We start from the raw sequence: 24,893 nt of genomic DNA, 5'->3' as shown, positions 1-24,893 counted from the left end.
ACCATTCCGCACTTCGGACTGTCTTGCGACTGCCCTGGGTCTTCTTCAGCTCCTCTGCTGCCTTTGCCACTGCGTCTTTGAACTTCGCATCCCGCACTCCAGTCCTGATAGCCGTGAGGATATCCTTCTCCTCCCCTTCAAGAGTGACACCCGTGGCACGGACAGCAAAGTAGGATGGCTTGAGCATCACTACATCCTTGTTGTCATCCTTACCATCTGAGTGATCCGAGTGTCGCGAGAGAGCGTCCAGTTTACCCATTGTCCGACCCGGATGATGCTGGAGAGTGAAGTCGAAGCGGGAGAGGTATAGGGACCAGCGGGCTTGACGACGGTTGAGCTTCTGGGCCTTGATGAAGTACTCCAGGTTCTTGTGGTCCGTCCAGATCTCGAATGGAGTCTCTGCGCCTTCAAGGTAGTGCCGCCATTCTTCGAGTGCCCGGATGATTGAAAGCATCTCCTTGTCGTGTATTTCGTAGTTCCGCTCCGCAGCCTGTAGACTTTTAGAGTAGAATGCGACAGGATGCCATTTACCATCATCCGGATCAAGCTGCGACAAGACTGCACCTGTAGCGTAGTCCAACAAGTCCGCTTCAACCCGGTACGGCCGATCCTCCTTCGGAAAGACAAGAACTGTAAGGGCAACCTCAAGATAGCCGCACAGTGCAAGCGTAGCAGAGGGAGAATCCAAAGAGATGAATAAGACTAACTGCAATACATGAGAGAGCTGCTCACCTAGCAGAGGGAGAATCCAAAGAGAACAGGATAAGGATTCTCCATGCTAGGAAGCGAAGTATATACTGTAGTAGCGTGGGAGGAATGAAGGGTAACTGTACAGTACACCAGCCACAGGTACGAACGGATATCACAAGGTACGAGGGGGCATGTGATAATGAAGTGGAAGGGGAATGTACAAGAGTCGTGCCAGCGACCTGGGGAAGTGGGGACAAGGAGTAATGAAGTGGGAAAGGAGGATAGAGGTAGCCCAGACGAGCCCCGAAGTGTATCTACGAGTCCGAGCGAGTCCGAAGTGTCCGAGCGAGTCCGAGGCGAGTCCGAAGCGCGGGAAGACTTCGGAGTCACCGGACGGGGCTCGGATGCGAAGGGAGTGAACAGAAGGGAAGCGGAAAGGTAAGGGGTGAGAGGGAAGGAAAGGGAATGAAGGGAATGTAGATAATAGTCCATGGGATGAAGGAAGGGAGAAAGGAAACGAAGGAGGAAGGGACAGGGACAGGGGAATAGGAGAAAATAGGAGTGTCCCCTTACAAGAACAGGTTCCGAAGTGATCAACTCCTTGATCCGAAGAAATGCGGATTGAGTGGAGTTGTTCCACTGCCATTCCTTCGCGCAAGTGAGGTCAAAGAGAGGCCGGGCAATATGCGAGTAGTCCTTGATGAAGCGGTGGTAGAAGTTGACAAACCCGAGGAAGGATTGGAGTTCAGTCCGAGTCTGAGGGGTCGGCCAGTCCGCAACTCCGGAGACCTTCACGGGGTCCATCTCAATCTTACCCTCGGAGATGACGACTCCGAGATACTCCACCTTGGTCTGCTCGAAATCGCACTTGTCCACTCGGAGGAAGAGCTTGTTCTGCTAGAGGATCTCTAGGACACGCTTGAGAAAGCGGCGATGTTCCTCGCGCGTCTTGGTGTAGATCAGGATGTCGTCCAGATAGATAATAACCACACCTTCCGTAATGAGCTCCCGGAACAAGTTGCTCATCATGGTCTGGAAGGTAGACGGGCTGTTGGTCAGTCCGAAGAACATCACCAAAGGTTCAAAGAGTCTGTAAGGGCAACCTCAAGATGGCCGACAGCGCAGGCCTAGCAGAGGGAGAATCCAAAGAGTGAATAAGGCTAACTACACTACATGAGAGGGCTGCTCACCTAGCAGAGGGAGAATCCAAAGAGAACAGGATAAGGATTCTCCATGCTAGGAAGCGAAGTATATACTGTAGTAGCGTGAGAGGAATGCAGGATAACTGTACAGTACACCAGCCACAAGTCCGAACAAATATCACAAGGTACAAGGAAACATGTGATAATGAAGTGGAGGGTAAATGCACAGGAGTCGTGCCAGCGACTTGGGGAAGTAAGGGCGAAGAGTAATGAAGTGGGGGAAAAGGATAGAGGTAACCCGGACGAGCCCCGAAGAGTATAGATGAGTCCGAGCGAGTCCGAAGTGTCCGAGACAAGTCCGAGCGAGTCCGAAGTGTCCGAAGTGCGGGAAGACTCCGGAGTCACCGGACGCGGCTCGGATGCGAAAGGAGTGGGTGGAAAGGAAGTGGAAAGGAAAGGGAGCGAAAAGGAACGAAGGGGAATGAAGGGAATGTAGGTAAGAGTCCATGGAATGAAGGAAAGGAGAGAAAATAGGAGTGTCCCCTTACAGAGTCCGCACGTAGTCCAAAATGCGGCCTTCCACTCGTCACCCTCCTTGATCCGGACATTGTTGAAACCCCACCGGACGTCAAGCTTGGAGAAGTAGCGAGCATTCCGGAGTTTGTCCACCAAGTCCGAGATGAGCGGAAGTGGGTACCGATTCTTGACCATCATGTTGTTGAGATTCCGGTAGTCCTGGACCAAGCGGAGCAATCCGTCCTTCTTCTTAACAAAGAACACCGGGGCAGCCATGGGCGACTTGCTGGGGCGGATCCGACCAGTCCGGAGATTTTCTTCCAGGAATTCGTCCAGCTGTTTCTGCTCCGCTGGGGACAGCGGGTAGCACTTGGTAGAGGTCGGTTCCGCTCCGTCCAGTAGTTCAATGGCATGGTCCCACGGACACGGCATGGACAGTTCATCAAAGGATTCCTTTGCGAAGACATCCTCGAATTCCTGGAGGAAGTCCGGGACTGCGCTGTTCCGAGGATCATGGGGCTTGTTGCGCTGGAAAGCCAATGCGAGGCGCTGCGAGACCGTCTCCGAAGCTCGGACGTGTTCTTCCTGAAGACTCCGAAGGTACTCCGGAGTCGGAGGAGGAATGGCTGCGAAGATACGGTTGCCCTTCTCAAGTCCGGAGTCATCCGGAGTTGTGGCCTCATCGTCCTCGTTGTCGACCTCGCAGTCCTGAAGCTGCGGGAGATTGTCCGAGTGCAGTTCCTCAACCATTGGCATCAGACCCGTACGACACTCCCGGAGCCGCACGGACTCCTTGTGTTGGGTCAGCTTGTCATAGCGGAACTCCTTCCGACAGGTATCGCATCCGGACGGACAACGGCACATGGTCACCTCCTTTGTCTGCCAGTCAATCTCGGGGTTGTGCTTCCGAAGCCAGGTGTATCCAAGGATGATGTCCTGCCGTCCGATGTTAGTGACTGCAAAAAGCATCCATTCCGTGTGATCCTTGAACCGGAGTACAAGGTCCACGACTTTGGAGATAGATCCGTTCTCATTTGGTGATCCGTCAACGTTGAAGACCGGAATCGGAGCGGACAGCTTGCGTCAGGTGAAACCATGGGCATCAGCAAAGCGCGGATGCATGAAGACTCCGGTAGCTCTGCAGTCCACCAGGGCCTGCAGGGTGCATCTGTGTTGTGTATCCGTGCTCTGCACTTCAACAGGTATATCTAGCGAAAGCTTGCCGGGCAGCGCAGAGATCTTATAGCTACTGGGTAGCCGCCGTTCCCACTGCGGGCGAAACCTTCGGAGTGTGCGGATTGTAACCGGAGTCGCTTGCTTAACGTCGGACGAATCATCGGAGTGATTGGAATCGTCTATTTTGTCTACGCTAAGACTGCAACCCCGTTTCCAACCTCCGCCTCCTCCAAAGGCTCTCTCACCCGGTGTCCCAATGGATGTCGACCACACCCGCTCCCGACCCGCCACCTTGCAGCTCTGCTACCGATGCGGCAAGCCCGGTCACATGTTCCGTGAGTGCCCACTCCGGTACAATGTCCGGTTCATGACTACTGAGGAGCGGATGTCCGCCATTGAAGATCTTTTGACCGCAGCCAATGTTGTAGAGAGTACAGGGACTTTGGAAGGAGTAGATGATGAGGGAACGGCCCCGGTTGAGGAATCGGACACGGCGGATTTTGTCTGGACCAATGAGTGATCAGTGCGACCTCGTTGGTGAATAACCGATTTGCTTGAGGCGGGAGCTGAGTCCGAGGCACGGGGAGCACACCTGCAGGAGTCCGAGCGACTCCGGAGCTGGCTGCTGGTCGGACGAGGGATCCGGAGTGTCCGGAGTTTCCGGAGTGCACGCCAAAGTGGAAGGACTGGTTGGCAGCACGGTTGTCAGCAACCCGCTGCGCTGCCTTGTACCATCCTTCGAAGTCATCCTTGTCCGGACAGTCTGCGGACTCGGCAACGCGGCTCTGGATGATGGAGTCCAGTCCGCGACGGAACTTCATCGTGATGTTGGAGCCCTCGGAGTATCCGGACTGGTCTACAAGGTCTCGGAACTCATCGAGGTACTCCTGGAAAGTCCGACGCCCTTGGTGGTACCGGGTGGACTCTAGCTTGAGCATGGCGGCTTCGCGTTCCCGATCCGGAAGGAAGCGAGTCCGGAATTCGGTCGCAAAGGTGGCCCAGGATTTGAAGTACGGATCCTTCAGACTCCGGAGCACCATGTCTGCATACTCCTTGGCACGATCCTTCTGGAAGAAGGAGAGACACCAGAGGATTTTGGCCTGCTCGGTCGGGAAGTGGTCCGGACAGAGCTGGAAGTAGATGGAGCACGTGTTGTAGAACGCGCGACCATCCTTACGGTTTCCGTCAAAGATCGGGGGAGAGGCAGGCTTCAAACGGGAACGCGGGGTGATTTCGGATCGACTCGGGGCGTGCTGGGAGGCTTCAGTGCCCCTCAGCTCGGAGTCCGGAGTTGTTTTTGGAGTAGTCGGACGGGGTGTTAGGAGGAGTCCTTCAATTCGGGTGAGTGTATCCTGGATGGAACTGATTCGGGTTTGGTGTTTGTACGTCTGAGCCCACAAGGTCTGCAAAGGCTCGGAGTCCGGTCCTGAAGCGACTGGCTCAGATGGTCAGATCTGGCTGGAGGCGCCCGGCATCTCGGAGTCGTCAGGGGAGCAAGGGATGGAGTTCCTTGGGTCCTCAGAGATGGGTGGAAGTAGCTGGAGAGCGTCCGGAATGTCCGCAAAACCGGAGAGACGTCGAGAACAAGTCCGGAGTGGCGCAGGACGTTTTCCGTAGGGCTCTGGTGCCAGGATGGGAGATCCTGTTCTGCTGTAAGGGCAACCTCAAGATGGCCGACAGTGCAGGCCTAGCAGAGGGAGAATCCAAAGATAATGAATAAGACTAACTACAATACATGAGAGGGCTGCTCACCTAGCAGAGGGAGAATCCAAAGAGAACAGGATAAGGATTCTCCATGCTAGGAAGCGAAGTATATACTGTAGTAGCATGAGAGGAGTGCAGAATAACTGTACAGTACACCAGCCACAAGTCCAAGTGAATATCACAAGGTACAAGGAAACATGTGATAATGAAGTGGAAGGGGAATGCACAGGAGTCGTGCCAGCGACCTGGGGAAGTGGGGACAAGGAATGACAAAGTGGGAAAGGAGAGTGGAGGTAGCCCGGACGAGTCCCAAAGTGTATAGACGAGTCCAAGCGTATCCGAGGCGTCCGAGCGAGTCCGAGGCGAGTCCGAAGTGCGGGAAGGCTTTGGAGTCACCGGACGGGGCTCGGATGCGAAGGGAGTGAACAGAAGGGAAGCGGAAAGGTAAGGGGACAAAAGGAAAGGAAAGGGAATGAAGGAAAGGGGAAAGGAACGAGGAGGAAGGGGGCGGGACAGGAGGAATAGGAGAAAATAGGAGTGTCCCCTTACAGTTAGGTACTGTGCCCAATCGGGATTCTGGTCGGACTTTGAAACCAGTCATCTGAAGCGTAAATCATCTATTGTAGCATAAATTATACAGATATAGAAGGGGAAAGTGATGCTATAAAGTGACACATACTGAACACATATTTTGTATCAGCCTCAAGTGTAAAATCTGTGAGTGTGCTTGATATGAAGGCATTTTGCATGCTTCACCGAGGTTAAAGCCCCTGAAAAACAGTGGCAAACAAGATGTTGGTGCCGCTACGGACATTATTACAGCCTCCATGAGCTATGGAGTGCACAAGGGGTTATTGTCCTTAATTATATAGATAAATAGAGGTATTTGATGTCTTGATTTTGTACTTATACTTGAAACAGAAGAGAAAACAATCTGAAGAATGGATTTGACATCTGGTGGTACCATGGTCTTCTACAGTCTTGAAGTGGCACAGAAAGTGATGAAGGCTGAAGATATGTACATATATATCACTCACATAAAGTCCTACCATTTTTATCTATTTGATTTGATTTGATTTCAGCACTTGAATCTGGTCAAAGTTTTGAATAGGAGCGGAAAAGGGGCTGCTGAAACACGACCATTTGCACCATTTGCCCATGAGTTTTAATGATAAGATAAGCCGTATGTTGCATGAACATTTATTAAATGCTCATGGATGCATGGAGGCTCATCGCAAAGAGCAAGCTTCACTAGAAACAAGGTGAAAGCAAGTCACTTTCAAACCATCATTGCAATGCCCTCCTCCATTTCATCTAGCCTCTCTACCTCAAGCTCAGGTGAATATAGCTCATTCTATGGGCTGCCTGAGAGCACCATAAACCCGCCATCATCTCCATCAGAATCAGACACTGGGGGTTCCATCATTTCAGAGTCCCCAGATGTGGAACCCTCTTCTTCGGATGCAAGTGGTACGGAATCTGACAACGATGAACCTGAATCTCGGGAAAGCTTACTGCAAAAGGCCTTGACCGCTGTCAAAGAATCAGGCTTAGATAACCATGGGAATCCCAAGTATTCACTCCGGACAGCAGCAAAAGACTTTGGTGTGCCTAGGTCAACTCTTACTGTAAGGGGACACTCCTATTTTCTCCTATTCCCCTGTCCCTCTCCCTTCCTCCTCGTTTCCTTTCTCCCTTCCTTCATCCCATGGACTTTTATCTACATTCCCTTTATTCCCTTTCCTTCCCTCTCGCCCCCTTACCTTTCCGCTTCCCTTCTGTTCACTCCCTTCGCATCCGAGCCCCGTTCGGTGACTCCAAAGCCTTCCCGCACTTCGGACTCGCCTCGGACTCGCTCGGACGCCTCGGATACGCTTGGACTCGTCTATACACTTTGGGACTCGTCCGGGCTACCTCCACTCTCCTTTCCCACTTTGTCATTCCTTGTCCCCACTTCCCCAGGTCGCTGGCACGACTCCTGTGCATTCCCCTTCCACTTCATTATCACATGCCCCCTCGTACCTTGTGATATCCGTTCGGACCTGTGGGTGGTGTACTGTACAGTTACCCTTCATTCCTCCCACGCTACTACAGTATATACTTCGCTTCCTAGCATGGAGAATCCTTATCCTGTTCTCTTTGGATTCTCCCTCTGCTAGGTGAGCAGCTCTCTCATGTATTGTAGTTAGTCTTATTCATCTCTTTGGATTCTCCCTCTGCTAGGCTTGCGCTGTGCGGCCATCTTGAGGTTGCCCTTACACTTACTGGTCGATGGCATGGAGCGAAGCCAAAGAAGGACGCACACGACCATCAGAAGCACTTCACACCAGAACAGGAGGATATTTTGGTGGACTGGATCAGAACACTAGGGCGGCGGGGAGTGCCAATGACCCTATCCAGTCTGCGTGATTTTGCTTCAGGGGCTTTAGGCAAGCCTGTTGGCGAGAATTGGCCATCCCGCTTCGTTGCGCGTCACCCAGAGATTAAGGTTGTACATCTAATTTATTATCTACATTTAAACTGACTATATTTGTTCAATAGGTGAAGCTTACTACAACATTAGAAGCATGTCGGGCAAGATCTCTTAACCGCGCTAATGTTGATAAGTATTTCGACATTTTAGAAGAAGTCATTGCCAAATATGCTATCCGTCCTGAGAACATCTGGAATATGGATGAGAAAGGATTAGTGTTGGGGGATAATGCTCGCAGAAGGGCACTAGTTGACCGGGATCAGAAGACGTTGTATGATATCAATGATGGTGCTCGGGAAATGGTAACAACGATTGAGTGTTTCTTGGCTGCTGGAGTAGCAATGCGACCAATGCTCATATTTCTTGGTGCGCGGATCAATTTGGAGTGGGGACGAGAGAATCCTTGCAACGCTGCGTGAGTAGTTCATGATTCAAGATTTGTCCAGCTATTAATAAATATATAGGATTGCAGTGTCGCCCAATGGGTGGACCAACCAGGAGCTTGGATCCAAGTGGATGGAGAAGACCTTCGAGCCCGAAACAAGGAAATACCTCAATGATCCCAAGGAATACCGACTTCTAATTCTTGATGGACACAACAGCCATTGTACGCACAAATTCTGCTCATTTGCACGCGACCACAATATCATAATCATTTGCCTACCATCCCATATGACACATGCACTTCAATTCTGTGACGTTCTAATTTTCTCACCGCTGCAAAAGGCATGGCGAAAGGCGGTGAAGTTAGCCGGCAAAGTAACAAAACATACAGTAGCTGTGGTATACAGTAGCGCAAGGGACATTGCACTCAAGCAAAGTACAATCTGCAAGGCCTTTGAAGTTACTGGTATCCACCCTATCGACCGCAATGCTATTCCACGCGAAAAATTTGGCCCAGCAGAAAATACAATAACTCAATCAGACCCTCTCCTAAACCCCCCTGAACTCACGCATGGCTCAATTGTTCATGTTGACACTCCATCAGCACTTTCACCCGAACTTCAACCTCAAATCGACGCTGGGCCAAATCACCAACACTGTGCTACCCAGACCCCCACTGCAATGTTTCTTGGTACTCCACCACTAATCCCCCCCTCTGCGTCGAAGGAGATGTTCATCTCCCAAAACCTCGAGTTTCGTTCAATCACGGAGACACTTATCAACGAGATTCAAACACAACGACTCCGACTCCACTTCACAAAGCTCAAGAATGACAAACTCCGTCAGGCAGCCTTTGGGCGGGTGGGAAAACCAAAACAGACACTGGACACGTCTGGTGCCCGTGAACTTACTGCCAAAGAACATCTCAATGCACTCCAGCAACACGGACAACAGCCGATGCTTCGGGAACAGGAAAAGGTAGATCGTCAGCGAGAGAGAGAACGTCAGCGAGATGAACAGGCCGCAAAGAAAGAGCAGGAAAGGTCACAGAAAGCCATGGACAAGGTACTGGGTTTGGCAATGACTGGATTCCGTGCAGCAGAGAACCGACTAGGGCCAAAGCAACCACGTCGTCGTCGTCAAGTTGCAGACACTGGTGAGTAACACATTCTCTTGATTCAGACATAAATGCTCCTTGATCAACACATACAGAATCTGCGGGCGAGGATTTCGGTGACATTTCAAATCCGGATGAAGGGTCAGCACGAGAAACTGGACCTGTGCCAGACCCCATCATCCCAGCAACTCACACAGAGGCAGAACCACAGCCCCGCCCTCGTCCCTGCCCTCATCGCCTTGCACAACCTCCGGAGCCACCCCTCCACCTTCCCCCACCCACACCACATCTCGGAAATACTCCTGCCATCACTGCAGCCCTCCCGAAGTATTGCGCTGCTCAGACACGCCTTCCCACCATTGCTGGGACTGTCCCACACAATGATTCCATCCCCTCCACCTCGCAGCCAAGTCATCCTGTAGAACCACAACCCACCCATCACAGGACTGTTCCTACCGGTGTCATGGGCCCTCCCGACACTCAGAACCTCATTCCCGGCACATCTGCTGCCCCACCCGCTGCAAATCAACATGTCACACGATCCCAGGCTGCAGCAGCTGGTGCAAGGGCTTGAAATGGCCATTTTTTAGTACTGGTTCATATGTACATGGCTATATGTATGTCCTCTACATGTCTGATATCTCATGTTGTGTTCTGTATCCCTTCCGCACGTCTCCAATGTCATTTTTTCATGTTTCCGACACTTTTTTGACCTCGGGTCACAAATGTGACTGCGTGACCGGAATCCTGGCTGAGTGCCGAAACGGAGATGCTTGAGCAAAATATTCGTAGCAGGTGAGGTAGACTAGCTAATTTTTTGAAAGTGGTATGCACTAGTGGGTAAATACTTGCAGCAGCTGTGTGCTACTTCCAGAACTTGACAATAAAGCCCTTCACTCGCAATACACACTTTACTATGATTTCGGCGCTTACTGACCCCTTTCCCAGTTCAGCACAGTATGATCCCTGGCTCCTTCTTTTATGGGGGGCTTACACTTCGCTTGTTTGCGTCACCAGGGTTCCTTCTGTTTGGGTATCACAGCTCAGCAGCAACCCACCAGATTACATTTCTGACTGATCAACCCTGTGGTTTGTTCCCCATCCACTCTCATAGTTAGCATTATTGAATACCACATTCATTTCTACCTTACATTCCTTTGATGTCATCCTGCATACAGCCTATTCATATGTATCATTCACTACCACCTTTACTCTGGTGTAGCCCTTGAACTATAGCCAATCCATGATTCACATGAACAACATAGATTAGATTCACAAGCTCATACATGCTGTGGAGAGTTAAAGAAATCCCATTTTCAAGAACTATGGTGCAACACACCTAGTCACCACCAATTTGGACAGTGGCCAAATTGGATTGGAAATTTTTTTACATGAAAACTCGCTAGAAACATGTGTAGAATACTAGAACAAGGTTAAAATGTGAAGTCGAATGAAGATAACCAGACCTTGAGAACTCCACAACTCAACTCTCACTTGATTTTGCAAAAGTGAGCGAGAAAAACTCTGCCATTGGCCAATCTCACACGAGTGAAAATAAATAACTCTGCCAGTTTTGAGAAATTCAACAAACGGTCTTGGGGTTTTGTTCCTCTCATCAGTTAGAGTGTTTTCCACAGAGGGATAAGAAAAGGGGGCAATTTTGACCTTCCTATTTCGGTTGTTACGAAGTAGCGGTGACTAGGTGTGTTGCACCATAGGTGCTTTTTTAAGAACTGTGGGAACAATAGTAATGTGTAACGATCACCATTTATTAGTTGAGGTTTGTGACCGTGAGATAGCTGAGAAGACTGTGTGAACCTTCCATCAGGGCCCTGTCTCATCCGCTCAACTTGTGTTCTCTTTTCAAAAAGCTCTCAGTCGAATCACACTAAAAGTCGGGTTGACCCCTTGGAATGAATCCGACTTGCTAAGGCGTTGGTGATGCGTTGCACTACTTTGACAGGGACACCCAAGTTTACGTTTTGAATAGCAGGCACTCGTAGCGCTTGTCATAAGGCCGAGAGGGACGAGAGACGATGCGAACCCGCAGGTTTTTCTAGAGTTCTTGTGTAGGCTTGCCTATTGATTGTTGGTTGTTGTTGGCTAGTTGCTTCCGCGATCGGCCCAAATGTTACTCACTGCTGCTTACGACGCCCAGGCCTCAAGGGTACATTCAGAGTCCTCTTCCCACCTGACCATTGGGTGGGCCCACCGGGACACACCAGAAGCTCGCTTCCTGGCAGCTTGTTTTCCCATGGAGTAATCACCCGGCTGGATGTAGCGGGATAATCACACCCGCTACGCATGTATTTATAGTGGGTACAAGTTCGATAAAGGAGGGCAAGGTTGAGAATAAAATCCCCCGTCAAGATGGCCGTTCTTGGTATCACCTTACTTTCATGCTCGCTCACAGCAGTGGTCTATTTACTATATCGACGTTTTTCACGTATATCTCTTACTCATATTCGTGGGCCTCCAGTTGGATCCTTCTTGTTAGGTGAGCATCAATGTTCTCATCTAATGTCAATTACATACTCAAGATTGAATGCAGGAAACTTGCCGGAGTTGTTCCAAAGTGAAGCTGGCACGGTGATTAATCGATTAAAGTCTATGGCGTTTAGGTTGCTGGTCACTGATTCAGTCATCAGGTAGATCTCAAGTGGCAAAGGAGTTATGGTGACGTGGTCCGAATCAAAGGATTCATGGGGGTGCGTAAGACTATCGCTCTTGACCCTGCAGTAATTCATGATGTTTGGTGCAGGAGGATCGTTTGCTCGTCTCCGACCCAAAGGCCCTGCAATACATCTATCAGACATCTGGGTACCACTGGCCCAAAGTCCCAGAGCGTCGGGAGCTCAGTCGGATCATTACTGGACAAGGCTTAACGTGGGCAGAGGGTGGGCTATTACTTTCTTTATCAGAGAGGCTTCACTAATGGACACACCTCTAGCGGACGTACATAAGCGGCAAAGGAAAATAATGCTTCCAGGTTTTGGGTTTCCAGAATCCCGCGCATTCTTACCTATATTCTTCGCGTGTGCTAACAAGGTCGGTGGTGGTCAACATCCGGGTGCACATATGAACATTGAACTTTAAAATAGCTCAGCGAGAAATGGAAGGACAAACTGTCGGGTATTCCGGAAGGCTCAACAACGTTGAATATGCCCTATTGGTTATCCCGCGCGGCTCTGGATGCCATTGGAGAAGGTGAATACCCGAACTGTCCGAACCCACTGTCGTCCTCTCAACCTAGTGTTCCATATAGCCGCGTTTGACTACCAGTTCGGCGCAATCGACAACGAAGAGAATGACTTAGCGAAGGCATACAATGGTTTGTTGTGAGTCACCCACCGAATTCTACCGGTACACTTCACTGAACGAAAACAGGGCGGCGACTTTTGGTTCGCCCAGCCATGCATTCCTTTTCACTATTAGTGCTTGGGGACGTCTTCCCTCCTGGTTGCGCGATCTCTGGCAACGGAGCAGCAAGCAGCTCGATCATGCGCGAGAAACAGAGCGAGTCGGTAATAACGTAGCCAAGTCGTTGGTAGAGTCGAAGACCGAGGAACTCCTGCAAGGTAGGGGAAGCAAGGACATCATGAGCTTGCTCGGTGAGTGCACAGAATCAGTCGTAGCTGTCAACTCTGCGTTCACAATACCGTTCAGTGCGTTCCAATGCTTCAGAGGATGAGAAAGCGAAGATGACTGACACCGAAATGCTTGCGCAAATGAGGTGATTATGACTCAGAGTTGTGTCACCTTAACTTGGTTTTCACGCTATCTATAGGACAATTATGCTGGCGGGACACGAGACTACGGCGAATAGCCTAAGCTGGATATTACTCGAGCTAAGCGAACATCCTGAAATGCAACATAGGCTTCGTCGGGAAATAAGGAACGCCGAGGCCAATATTCGTAACCAAGGACGCGCCCACTTCGAGGTATCCGATTTCGATAACATGCCTTACACCACGGCTGTGATTAAGGTAAACAATAGTTCATTGCCTCAGGATGGCTGGCGCTCAAGTTGAATAGGAGGGCTTGCGACTCCATCCAGCTGTCCTTCACACATTCAGACAAGCCGGTCGAGATGATGTCCTCCCGCTCTCAACTCCCCTTGAGACCAGCGACGGTAAAATACTGACGGAGCTACCTGTCCCGAAAGGGCTTATAGTTATGACATCTATGATTGGTTACAACGCGTAAGTTGGTTAATAAACGTCCCTCGTTGATGGACCTGAATGACTCCTTTTAAAGGAACAAGCACGTTTTCGGCGAAGACGCAGATGACTTCAATCCAGAACGATGGCTCATAAACTCCAACGAGAAGAAGTCTACTACCGTCGGGGTGTACGGTAATCTGTGCGTATGCAAGCAAGAATCGTGGTAGTGTTTCTGACTGGGATCCTGCAGATTGTCATTCTCCGCCGGCGTACGCTCTTGTATCGGCTGGAGGTTTGCGTAAGGACTTAATGATGTATTAATTCTCAGCGCTGTTCACTGACCCTTGGATTATAGGGTTTTTGAGCTACATGCGTTCCTCATTGAATTCATCAGCAACTTCGAATTTGAGCTTACTCCCGAAGCTAAAAGCGTTAAACGGTACCCTTGCCTTGTTGTGGTCCCTGCTATCGAGGGCGAGGAAAAGAAGGGCGCGCAGTTGCCACTCAGGGTACGCGCTGCCGCACGGGACAGCTGAAACTTCGGAGCAGTGTCGTTGATATCGCTGAAGTTATGACTGTCATGTGTATTGGTAGACAGATGTACATATAGTGAATTGGGATCTCCCGAACCTACTTTAAGGCGGAGTTTAGCGAATCAAGAAGTAAGTGAGCGCTCAAAAGGCTGAGTGGCACTCTGTATAAAGGAAATAACTAGAAGGAAGAAAGAATGGTGAGAAGGTAGCGGGCTGATGATACAGTGTAAGATGAAAAAGAGTTTGATACGTGGCGGGTCGTCCCCGAAGGGTTATCACTGTTAATAGGACATCTAGCATCCGCCAGTAGCTTCGTCACCAGAGCCAGTGGAGCTACCATCGTCGGTGAAGACGGAATTAGCTGGTGAGAGAACCTGCGACGGATTGCGTAGATTGCTAGAGTTGGGATAATCTGTATGGAAGACTTCTTCGCCACCGTCGAGACCACTGGCTTTGAGTGCAACTGCCCAAGGAAGAAGCGCCATCTCTTCCTCATCCTCAAACTTAGCACGATGGCTAGTCGTTGGAGAGTTTGGAGGGGCCGCCATGATCGGCTGGTCGTCAGGCAAGAACATGCCCGTACAAATCTTCAAAGCAGGCAAAAACTCCTGGAAGTGACGTGCATCAGCATATGAAGCAAAAGTGCCTTGTACACCTGGGTGACGACGCGTATAAAGCTACGCTACTCACCCTTGGTTTGAACATGAGAAAGCGACGGGCTTGAAGCATGCTTTCCTGTCCATATTCCTCAAGGGCTGCGGTTGCGGGGGTGTTGGGGGGTGGCGAGGCATCCATGGGTTCAGCAATGAGCAGAGCCTCGATGCTCAATTTCGACGGAGCAACCTATGAAATGATATGTTAATCAACGACGGTGACAACCCAAATACTGCCACCTACCCGATCTTTGGGAGAAATCATGGGTTCGTTGAAAGTGATGGCTGAGGACATGTCGAAGTAACTGAGAGGGCTGGGGATAAATCATCTTCAACATAGACACCTTATATACAAAGCCTGATAGAGGGCAAGGCTAGTCAAAGGGGCCACATGTTCATTGTCTCCGAGTCCACAGTCCACAATTATCTGGGATCGGACTGGAATTGCAGTGGCAACGTTAGCATCTTTGTGGCCTCAAAAAGGAGCCGCAGCCATTTTGGCCACAATACCTGTTTATCTACCACCGTCATAAGACCAGAGGTAGTCCAATCTCAACGCCTCAGATCGTTCCCTCGACCGGACTCGAGCCAATGTCGACTGTCGCAATGAAATCATCAGTCTGTATTACCTCCCAAGAGGATCAAGACACACATAAGGTAAGCAAATTAACCATCGTGTTCGACGAGGACATGAGCTCAGTCCATCTAGATTCAGCAATCATGGGTTTCATCTACATCACCTGCTAGTTCCAACTCCAGCTTGTCTGACGAAGACATTACCAAGACACAGTGCGATTCGGATGAGGACGAAGATATCGGTGTCGTGTTTATCGCTCGAAGGGTGCGGGTCACCCAGGTCAAAGGGAGACTTGTTCGCGTACAAAGGTAGGCGTTGATTCAAAGGTTCGAAACCGGAGCTAACGCGTACAAACAGATCATGAGGACACCATGCGCCCATAGTTGCCAAATATTGTTTAGTAGTGAAGAAGAACTGCCTGTGCAATTGTATACCAATTTCAATTTTGCTTTCAATACGGTGGCTTTGTGGTGGCTTTTTGGCAGACGTCAAAAATAAACATCGATTTGAGTACCACGCGGGAGGGAAGTGCATAGTGTGGCCTGGGATATCTTTGATCATCAACTTTCAGTTCGTTGAAGAGGACCAGGTAAATGGGACGCGACTCCGAAGGACTCCGCGCGAAATTATCATGTCGCGAGGACAGCCACTGATTACCTTAAGCGCCCGTGATCTCATTCAACAACCAACTATCATCATGGGACCAGTTCGCACTTCAAGGCAGAAACGACGAGACGATTCCTCGTCGTCAAAGCCGAGTACCTCAAAACATAAATTTCAGCGACAAGGAGAAGACTCCAGTTCCACCCCCGGAGTCCAGAAGATAAAAGCTGCTCTGAGGCAGACCCGTCGTTTACTCGCGAAGGTGACTTGGAGTTATGTATTGGATGTGAGTACCTCTGATGATTTTAGGTTAGGACAAACTAGCAGCCAATGTTCGTGTTGAAACTGAGCGAAGGCTCAAATCTCTGGAAGCCGATTTAGCCCAGGCTGAGCTTGCAAGGAAGGAGCGCGCCCTACATCTAAGTATCATATGGTGAAGTTTTTCGGTGAGTCCTATCTTGTAGAAAATGTGGTCGGCCAGTTGACTCTGGATTGAAGAAAAACAGAAAGTCACCCGAAAACTACTGCAGACCAAACGCAAGCTCTCTTCTGGCAATTTTGGTGACGATTCAAAAGAAGTGCTGGAGCGACGCCTTCAGGACCTACGGGTTGACCTGAACTACATCTTGGTATGAGCTTCATTACCACTACGAAGACTGTCCTAATCGTTTCCTTTTTAGCATTATCCCAAAACAAAGAAATATGTTTCTTTGTTTCCGCCTGAAGTCAGACAAGGAGAGGCCGCTATACCATCTTCTGCTAGCACTGAGGCAGCGCGGGAGGAGTTACGGAGCTGGATAAGGGATTGCATGTCAAACGGTGAAATACCACCGGATCCAGAGATGAGCCTTGAAGAGAAGGGTACAACTAGGCACAAGCAACCATCTGCGAAACCCACGAAAACGGATCCAGCTCCCAAGTCCCAACGACGGGAACCAACGCCTGAGGAAGTTGATCCATTCTTCGGTGAGGATGGAGACGAAGAGGATGATCAGTAAATGTACGAATTTGTAATACCTGCGGACGCTGCGGTTCCTCTTTTTGATCTTCAGGGATTTCTGGAACGCTTTCCCTCCTTGTGGGCATGAGTGGCAGCTTGCTCAGCGGCTCGTAGGTTTCTAGATGCTTGGGTTCAGTTCAGTTCCACAGTACAGCTCATGACATTGAAGCCATGAAGGACGCTCTATGTCCCCAATAACGACCCCCTTCCGCTACATTCACCTCTTTCGCATTGTCATTGACAAAACGGACGATGTATAAGACACAATTAAGGAAACCACTCCTTTCAAACGAACTCTTGGTTGACCCAGTCTCTGGCCCTTTTCAGCCTGACCTCTCGGTGACTGCCAGTAATCGGAGCATGTTGAATGGATGCTCTGAATTCTTACACGTAGGTTTGAAGCGTCTACATGGTACACCACATGCTACTCTCTAGCACTGAGTCCGAGCCGTGAACTCTCGTACTCTGGGCTTCCGCGTGGACCAGCATGCGGCAATACCCTAACAGGGTTCCACCCATGAACGCACCATCAGATCACTTCACTTTATAGTATTCGTCGACATGGACCATTATAAACACTGTAAGTCCATCACTTCGCATCGTCGGTCGCACATGTACTAACCTTCTTTTCGCGTTGATCTTCTGGTAGATAACTGCTGTAGCGCATGCCGACCATCCGTACGTAAGAAACAGGGCCACCCTCCTCCTCCATCTGGCTATGGAAGAGGATAAAAGGCGTACCAAACGGAATGTAATGCTACAAGCCGAGTGATGGCTCCCCTCACCCTCCTACGGCTCGCTGTCTTAGCGGGATGCTTTGTGTCACTTACCCATGCCATCCTCCCCGACGGTCGTCCTCATGCCAATTTTAGGCCACCGCCCGCCATACCCCGCGCACCTATTCCTGCAGCCCCAGTCGTCAGCCGAAACGGCGACGAGTTGCCACCATACAACACCACTTACATCTTCGACCAACTCATCGACCATAAGAACCCCGAGCTCGGGACATTCAAACAACGTTTCTGGCATACCTGGGAATTCTACAAGCCTGGTCAGTGATTGCGTTCGAGTTTGGTGTCGCCGTCTCTGTGCTGAACAATGTCGCAGGTGGTCCAATCATATTCATGACTCCTGGCGAGTCTAACGCACAAGGTACACGAACTTACACGCCAAGGACTTTTGCCCTTGCTCACTGTACTTGCCCTTAAAGGATATGTCGGCTACCTCACTAACACCACCATCAATGGCATACTCGCCCAACAAGAGAACGGCGCGACCATCATCTTAGAACATCGTTTCTTTGGCTTAAGCAACCCCAAACCCGATCTCAGTGACGAAAGCCTGAAATTGCACACCATCGAACAAGCGATCGAGGATATCGACTATTTTGCGCGGAACGTGAAGCTCCCCATGCCCGGAGGTGACCAGGTGCAACCTGGAAAGGCGCCGTGGATCATGATAGGAGGGAGTTACCCTGGTGCACTGACTGCTTATGCTATGGTCGCGTGAGCAGGACCATCAGTCATGAACATCGCCTCTTTTCTAACTAATTGGCAGCAAACCCGATTTGTTCTACGCCGGACACTCTTCGTCTGGAGTCGTTGAGACCATCCTGTAGGTTCTTGCCTCTTCTTACGCGATCGTGGTATTGACGAAACACATATAGAGACTACTGGAAATACTTCGAGCCCATCCGCAACCACATGCCTCGTAACTGTTCTGCGGACGTCCAAGCCGTTATCGCACACGTTGATGAAGTCTTTGGCGGAGACAACACAACCGCTATTGACGAGCTGAAAGCGAACTTCGGAATGAGCGGCGTCAAGCACGTCAAAGACGTCGCCGGTGCATGTGAGCTTCTCCCTCCCTAACAATCTCGAACAACACCTAACACTTCATATCAAATATAGTACGAAACAATCTCTGGGATTGGCAGGCCTTGCAAATCACATCCGGGCCCAATACCGCGTTCCGAAGGTTCTGCGACGCCCTCGAGGTGAAAGACGGCGAATCCGCTCCCGAATCCGGCTGGGGCCTCGAACACGCGCTCAAAGCCTGGGGCGATTACTGGAAGAACGGCTACCTGTGGGGAAGTGAGTCGCTGCCCCATCACCGTCTCAATACCCAAAGGTTGATATATTACCTCCCAAGTTTGCGGTGGTTGGGACGTAGAGTAATGCCTGCACTTTTTGTGTCGATGCGACCGCACTGACATGTCGGAACAGCGCCTGCCTTACGACCCATGACCCCAAGTCTTCGTGGTGGACCGACACCCGAATTGATAATTCCTGGCGTTCTTGGTGGTGGATCGTGTAAGTCTCTATTCATGCTAAGCATTCACCAGCCTCATGGTGTCTATGTAGGTGTAACGAAGTCGGTTACTTCCAGGTAAACGCGCAGCTAACTGCATTAAAGATTGAAGCATGACTCTCTCTAGAACGGGGCCCCCGCGGGAGAACCGACTATCGTCAGTCGGATCTTCGGCGTCGAAGACGATCTTGTTCGTCTTTTCGGTCCCTTATGTGTTTGGTCCAAGATCCTCACCTCATCATGATTTCTAGCGGCAATGTGCCTTTGCGTTCCCCCAGCGCTTCCCCGAAATACCATCCACCGTCGACGTCGAGAAGATCAACACGGCTTATGGCGGATGGGACGTCCAAATCGACAGAATCTTTTTCGCCAACGGTGCTCGTAAGCCTGTCCCCCCCTCCCCCTCCCTTTCATCAACATAACACTCTTCCTCTAGGCGACCCTTGGCTCGACGCCACCATGTCCGCGACCGGCCTGGACATCCCCAGCACCGAAACGCAGCAAATCGGGCTCATGGCCAGTGGATTCCACTGCTCCGACCTGAGCGCCAGGTCAGCGATAGACCCCACCGTCGCAGAGGTGCAGCAGCAGGCCCTCGCTGCGTTCAAAACGTGGCTGTCAACGTGGGAGCCCTCTGAGGCAGAGGAGTTCGTTGCCCCGAGTATCACCCCGACGATCGACAACAGAGTCGTCCCCGAACGGGTTGTTGAGGGGAAGCCACAGAATGGTTGGTTTAGGTCTTTCGGCCTCTTCTGAAGTAGAAGAACGTCCATGTAACACACCAAGTGGTTCGATACTACACTATGATAATGTGGCTTCCGTGCCCTCCAACGTACAATGCCGCTGATTAGAGCGAATCAAGAATTATGATTGTCATCGGTCGCTTGATAACTATTGGATCGTGCTTAGAATCTGTGCGATGCGTGTCCAGATATTACAGGGCACTCAACCGTCCTACTCATCCTCTTCATCATCATCAGCCTCCTCGAGCCACTAGAGACGATGAATAAGTCGCCATCCTTTGACATGTACGAGAGGGCACTGACCTTGAGGAAAGGTTCGCTAGCCTTCCTTACTCTCTTGCTCGTATCCTTGTCTACGTACTTTTTACTCACATGTGTCCCCCATTGCGTGATGACTTCTTCGTCGAGGACATCGGCCTGGTATAGAGCCATGAGGATTTTGGGCACGCCCGCGTTGGCAATCATCTCGGGATGCGAGATGCCGACGAGGCGCTCTACACCTCCAAGTAGTGCCTTCTGATGCTTTTCAGACGTCACCATCTGCGAGGTATTGATCAGCCGTTGAAATGTATGGTGCGATCGTGAGATAACTAACCTTGGCAAGCAACGCAGTGTATTTCGGGATCTGAGCCACGATATCGGCGTCAAATAGGGCTTGTACGACGACAAAGACCGTTTTGTGCTTCTTCTCGATCCCAAGCTCCCCCGCCTTCTTGTACACCGCGATACTGAAGGCTTTGGTATCGTCATCTTTGTTTTCTCCAATCCACCGGCCGAGCTGTGAGTACGGACTGTTGACGTCTTCGTCGCTTGCATCATCGTCGGCACCCCCAAGCACAAGACTCGCGACGCCCGCCTCGAGTGCCTGACGGGCTCTGACGGCTTCAGGAGATGTGTCGGCAGACCAATCCTCCTTGGCAAGCGCAGCGTCGTCATTGAGCTCCGCTGCTTCAGCCTTGATGCGCCTGCTCAACTCGTCGTCACTTTCGGCTCCGTCAGGCGTGCCTTCGCCTTCGGCGTGCTCGCCGCCGTTGTGGACAGGAGACACCCCGTTGCCGCCAACACCGTCAGCAGCCCCCCCACCCGCGCCTCCCTTCTTCGACTTCTTGCTCTTCACAGGCGGATTCTTGACGATGAACGTCGTCAGCTTGTGCCGCATGTCGACCCCCGTGCGCTCGCCACACGCTTTGCAGTCGCGTATGATGTCTTCCGACCGCCCGACTTTCAGGATGACGAGCTCAGTCTCGGGGTTCTTGCACGCTTTGCAGAGCACAAATTTGTCGATGAAGATGTCCAGGAGCTCGCGAAGACGGTTGGCATCATGGGCGCCGTTGACGATGTAGCGGTCGTTCCTCTCGTCAAAGGACGTTTGCGCTCCGAGTTCGCAACCGAAGAACTTGGTTGTGTATGTCGGGGGACGGCTGAGGGCGCGCGCGACATCAGACATGTTGGGGATGACCGTCTTGATGCCGTTTCCTTTGCCCTCGATCTTGGTGGTCAGAAGGGGCATGCGGTAGCGGTAGAATTTGTCGTCGACATCACGACGGATGTTCACAATGCCTGCAGAAGCCATGTTGCGTCGAATTTAGCGCTGCGAGACGTAAGTAGCTACACTGGTGTATATATGAATATGGCTCACAGAATTACAAGAAGAATTAGCAGCGAACGGTCTTTTGTGCTTGGGTATACCAATTGGCGGACGAAGCATGAATCCTCTGTCGCGACAGAAGATTGGGAGCGGGGAGCGGGGGGTGCACGGAGAAGGTATTGTGAAGATTTCGCTGGGAGGAACTTGGGAAATCAAAAGTCTGCGATGCCAGATATGATGGTGGTTTGCAGGAAAGAGAGCTGTTGCTGCAATGTTGCAGCCCCGAAAGCCTTGGGACGGAACCTGCTGAGTCAGCTTGTGCCCCTATTATTATTCCCACCAGGAGCAGGGAAAATGTCGATCATGATCGGCTCAGCTTCCAGATGCAGATTTCGTTGCGGAACGCCGCCTGGCGGTGCAGAAGCTGCGAGACGGAGAATCCTTATCGCCTGCCTCCCAGTCGAAGTCAAAGGTTTGTTCTTATTTCTACGGCAAGTAGTCCGATACTCTATCTCTCTTCAGGACACTCCACTGATTTTAAAAAAACAGATCTAAAGTTATCAGTTTCAACGTCCATCGAAATTTATCCGACGCGCCTCGTGAAGTACTACATACACTGTTTGGAGCTGTCAGAGGGAACCGCTAAATCCCATCAATTAGACCAGCGATAACTGTTTATGGCACTTATCCCCATTGTAAATACCTCTTTCCTGTCAATCGTCGAACGGTCTCGCGACCGAGAGAATGGCAAGCATGGTATGTCATTATTAGCCTACCGACACATGGTCGTCGAGGCCACGAACGCTCACGAACGACCATCTTTAGACGTCATGTGTGGTGAGTAGCATCCGCTCATACTTGCGAATTCTTCTCATGGGTTCTTTTCCATCTGGATCACGCTGATGCTTTCAGCGCTGACGAGATAGAACCACATGCTGTAGGAAGCCTCATATTGACGGGGGGGTATTTTTATCTATCCACTCCGAAAGCGAAGCCCGCAATGCCTATAAAGCCCGCGGGCGTCGAGCAGGAAGGTTGAGGACGTGTGAAGCAAAATGGCTCCCATCACAAACCTCACGAAACTTTTGCTTTTAGCCACCTCTCTGTCGTCCTTTGTCCACGCCATTCTACCTGATGGCAGGCTTCATGGCAATATGCGACCAACCCCCGCCATTCCCGTCATTACAGCTCCAGAAACAGTATTACCGGTGACCAGTCGTAATGGCACGGTATTGCCGCCCTACAATACGACATTCCTCTTCGACCAGTTGATCGACCACAACAACCCCCGCCTTGGCACGTTCAAACAGCGATTCTGGCATACATGGGAGTTCTACGAACCAGGTGGGGGCATTTGAGCGGGTTATTATCCGAGCCGTGAACTCACTATGACATCGCAGGAGGGCCGATTATTTTGATGACGCCCGGAGAAGCCAACGCTCAACGTAAATATTTTTAGCTTCGTGTTGAATCAAAGTTGACGTTGACAACATTCTCTAAGCGTATTCTGGTTATCTCACCAACGCTACTATTAACGGTCTCATTGCTCAACAACAAAGTGGCGCAGCCATCGTCCTAGAACATCGCTTCTACGGATTAAGCAACCCCAAACCTGACCTCACTGTTGACAGCTTGCGTCTACACACCATACAGCAAGCAATCGACGACTTGGAATATTTCGCTAAGACGGTAAAACTTCCTATGCCAAATGGAGACAATCTTGCACCCGGAAAGGCACCGTGGATCCTCATCGGAGGCAGTTACTCCGGTGCTCTAACGTCCTGGACGATGGTCAAGTTAGTGGAATATTATCTGTTTCACGGGGAGACCTGATACTTTGGTGTATCTAGCAAGCCTGGTTTCTTCTTTGCTGGCTACGCATCCTCGGGTGTTGTTGAAGCGATATTGTGGGTTTGACTCCAGGCGTGGCCATTTGCATGAGAGTTGACTAACGTCTTTCAGCGATTATTGGCGCTATTTTGAACCAATCCGCCAAAATATGCCGGTAAACTGCTCAGCCGATGTCGAGGCTGTCATTACCCATATCGACCAAGTCTTTTCGGGACGGGACCAAAAGGCCATTAATGAAATAAAGGATACGTTCGGCCTGACGGCCATGACACATTTGGATGATGTTGCCGGTGCTTGTGAGTGACCTTCTCAGATGCTGCGAAGATTCCATCTAATGCTTTACTCCGCGCAGTACGAAACAATCTTTGGGATTGGCAATCGCTCCAACCAACTTCCGGACCCAACACTACTTTTACAAGATTCTGTGATGCTCTCGAAGTCAAGGATGGCGTTAGCGCGACTTCGTCCGGCTGGGGCGTGGCTCATGCGCTACCTGCTTGGGGAGCGTTCTGGCGGAATGGATATCTCAGACAACGTACGTATATACTAGCAAGTTCAGACTGGGAGTGTACTAACAGGCCCCAAGTGTGTGGCAAAGATGATGCCGAGTGCGTAAACTTGCTTCGTCGTACGTTTGGGAATTCGCGCTGACCGTATTCAAAGGACCTGTTTGGGAAGCTACAATGCCACCCAGGAATTCTATACCGACACGGAAATAGACAATAGCAATCGCTCCTGGTTCTGGATTGTGTAAGTGATATGACAGCCTTGTTGGCCTTCTGAAACAAGCTGATCGTATGCTACAAATACCAGTTGCAATGAAGTTGGATATTTGCAGGTGAACATCATTTCAGCTATTAGGTTGGTGAACCAATTATCTAATATTTGTAGGATGGCGCACCGCCGAACTCCCCCAGCCTAGTCACCCGCCTGGTGCAACCGAATGCTGACTTGGTAGGTGGACGAGTACGTCTAGGAGCTGCCCCTAAACGCCCCTTACTTTTGCAGAGGCAATGCGCGTTGATGTTTCCAAAGGCTTTCCCAAGGCCGCCCAAAACAATACCCGTCGACCGCGTGAATAGAGCCTACCATGGCTGGAACGTCAAGGTTGATCGCCTTTTCTTCGCCAACGGCGTGCGTGAGTATCCATAGTCCACCGTACCATCGGAAATCTACGATCCTAAGCTCCCCTCATCCCAGGTGACCCATGGCGTGAGGCGACCGTCTCCGCACAGGGACTCAATATCAAGAGCACTGATCTGCAACCAATTGCAGTGGGAGATGGATTCCATTGCTCTGACCTTAGCGCCAGAGCTGCCTCCGACGCCACTATTGCGGCCGTTCAGACCCACGCGCTTGCATCCATGAAGACGTGGCTTGCCACCTGGAAACCGACATCCACATCAGCTAAATCATCGGCCGGACAAGTTACCATCGATCGCAGTGGCAGGCCGGCTCGCGTGGGTGTAATTAAGCCAATGAACGGGTGGTTCAAGGGTTTCGGAAACTTCTGAGATAAAGATGCCCGGAAAATACTCATCTATACTCATAAATACTACAAGTTTCTTACATGCCTCGCTGGTGCAGGAATTAGCCATGTTCAGGCTGTCGGTTAAGATGAAGCACCAAAGGTGGTATATAATATCAGTATAATATGTATCTGTGGGACG

At 50.7% G+C, this 24,893-nt stretch overlaps 7 protein-coding genes across 7 annotated transcripts; 5 read left to right on the top strand and 2 right to left on the bottom strand.

Moving 5' to 3' along the window:
* Positions 1-11,572: 11,572 nt before the first annotated feature.
* Positions 11,573-13,901, top strand: PC9H_008113 (uncharacterized protein; the record flags this gene model as incomplete). The annotated part of the gene is made up of 14 exons (XM_036777633.1): positions 11,573-11,699; positions 11,754-11,791; positions 11,851-11,910; positions 11,964-12,099; positions 12,153-12,250; positions 12,304-12,409; positions 12,468-12,540; positions 12,590-12,813; positions 12,869-12,935; positions 12,990-13,188; positions 13,238-13,404; positions 13,460-13,564; positions 13,616-13,663; positions 13,721-13,901. 14 exons carry the CDS (start codon positions 11,573-11,575, stop codon positions 13,899-13,901), a joined length of 1,629 nt encoding a protein of 542 aa, XP_036631253.1.
* A 290-nt stretch (positions 13,902-14,191) lies between these two features.
* Positions 14,192-14,846, bottom strand: PC9H_008112 (uncharacterized protein; the record flags this gene model as incomplete). Its single annotated transcript, XM_036777632.1, has 3 exons — positions 14,192-14,506; positions 14,589-14,741; positions 14,796-14,846. The coding sequence occupies 3 exons, from the start codon at positions 14,844-14,846 to the stop codon at positions 14,192-14,194; spliced, it is 519 nt and encodes a 172-aa protein (XP_036631252.1).
* A 296-nt stretch (positions 14,847-15,142) lies between these two features.
* On the top strand, positions 15,143-15,440 carry PC9H_008111 (uncharacterized protein; the record flags this gene model as incomplete). The annotated part of the gene is made up of 2 exons (XM_036777631.1): positions 15,143-15,208; positions 15,261-15,440. The coding sequence occupies 2 exons, from the start codon at positions 15,143-15,145 to the stop codon at positions 15,438-15,440; spliced, it is 246 nt and encodes an 81-aa protein (XP_036631251.1).
* A 319-nt stretch (positions 15,441-15,759) lies between these two features.
* On the top strand, positions 15,760-16,729 carry EFG1 (18S rRNA maturation protein; the record flags this gene model as incomplete). The annotated part of the gene is made up of 4 exons (XM_036777630.1): positions 15,760-15,993; positions 16,046-16,154; positions 16,230-16,360; positions 16,412-16,729. The coding sequence occupies 4 exons, from the start codon at positions 15,760-15,762 to the stop codon at positions 16,727-16,729; spliced, it is 792 nt and encodes a 263-aa protein (XP_036631250.1).
* Positions 16,730-17,502: 773 nt separating this feature from the next.
* PC9H_008109 (uncharacterized protein) lies at positions 17,503-19,797 on the top strand (the record flags this gene model as incomplete). Its single annotated transcript, XM_036777629.1, has 12 exons — positions 17,503-17,782; positions 17,839-17,883; positions 17,942-18,236; positions 18,289-18,345; positions 18,398-18,582; positions 18,642-18,824; positions 18,883-18,904; positions 18,957-19,043; positions 19,095-19,119; positions 19,169-19,231; positions 19,293-19,422; positions 19,478-19,797. 12 exons carry the CDS (start codon positions 17,503-17,505, stop codon positions 19,795-19,797), a joined length of 1,692 nt encoding a protein of 563 aa, XP_036631249.1.
* A 198-nt stretch (positions 19,798-19,995) lies between these two features.
* Positions 19,996-21,357, bottom strand: PC9H_008108 (uncharacterized protein; the record flags this gene model as incomplete). The annotated part of the gene is made up of 3 exons (XM_036777628.1): positions 19,996-20,034; positions 20,088-20,324; positions 20,380-21,357. The coding sequence occupies 3 exons, from the start codon at positions 21,355-21,357 to the stop codon at positions 19,996-19,998; spliced, it is 1,254 nt and encodes a 417-aa protein (XP_036631248.1).
* Positions 21,358-22,427: 1,070 nt separating this feature from the next.
* PC9H_008107 (uncharacterized protein) lies at positions 22,428-24,737 on the top strand (the record flags this gene model as incomplete). Its single annotated transcript, XM_036777627.1, has 12 exons — positions 22,428-22,716; positions 22,773-22,817; positions 22,874-23,168; positions 23,223-23,279; positions 23,335-23,519; positions 23,576-23,758; positions 23,810-23,831; positions 23,887-23,973; positions 24,037-24,061; positions 24,115-24,177; positions 24,232-24,361; positions 24,424-24,737. The coding sequence occupies 12 exons, from the start codon at positions 22,428-22,430 to the stop codon at positions 24,735-24,737; spliced, it is 1,695 nt and encodes a 564-aa protein (XP_036631247.1).
* Positions 24,738-24,893: the final 156 nt, after the last annotated feature.

This window comes from Pleurotus ostreatus (genome assembly GCF_014466165.1).
Source record: "Pleurotus ostreatus strain PC9 chromosome Unknown scaffold_5, whole genome shotgun sequence".
NCBI lineage: Eukaryota > Fungi > Basidiomycota > Agaricomycetes > Agaricales > Pleurotaceae > Pleurotus > Pleurotus ostreatus.
This window is presented reverse-complemented; position numbering and strand designations above follow the sequence as displayed.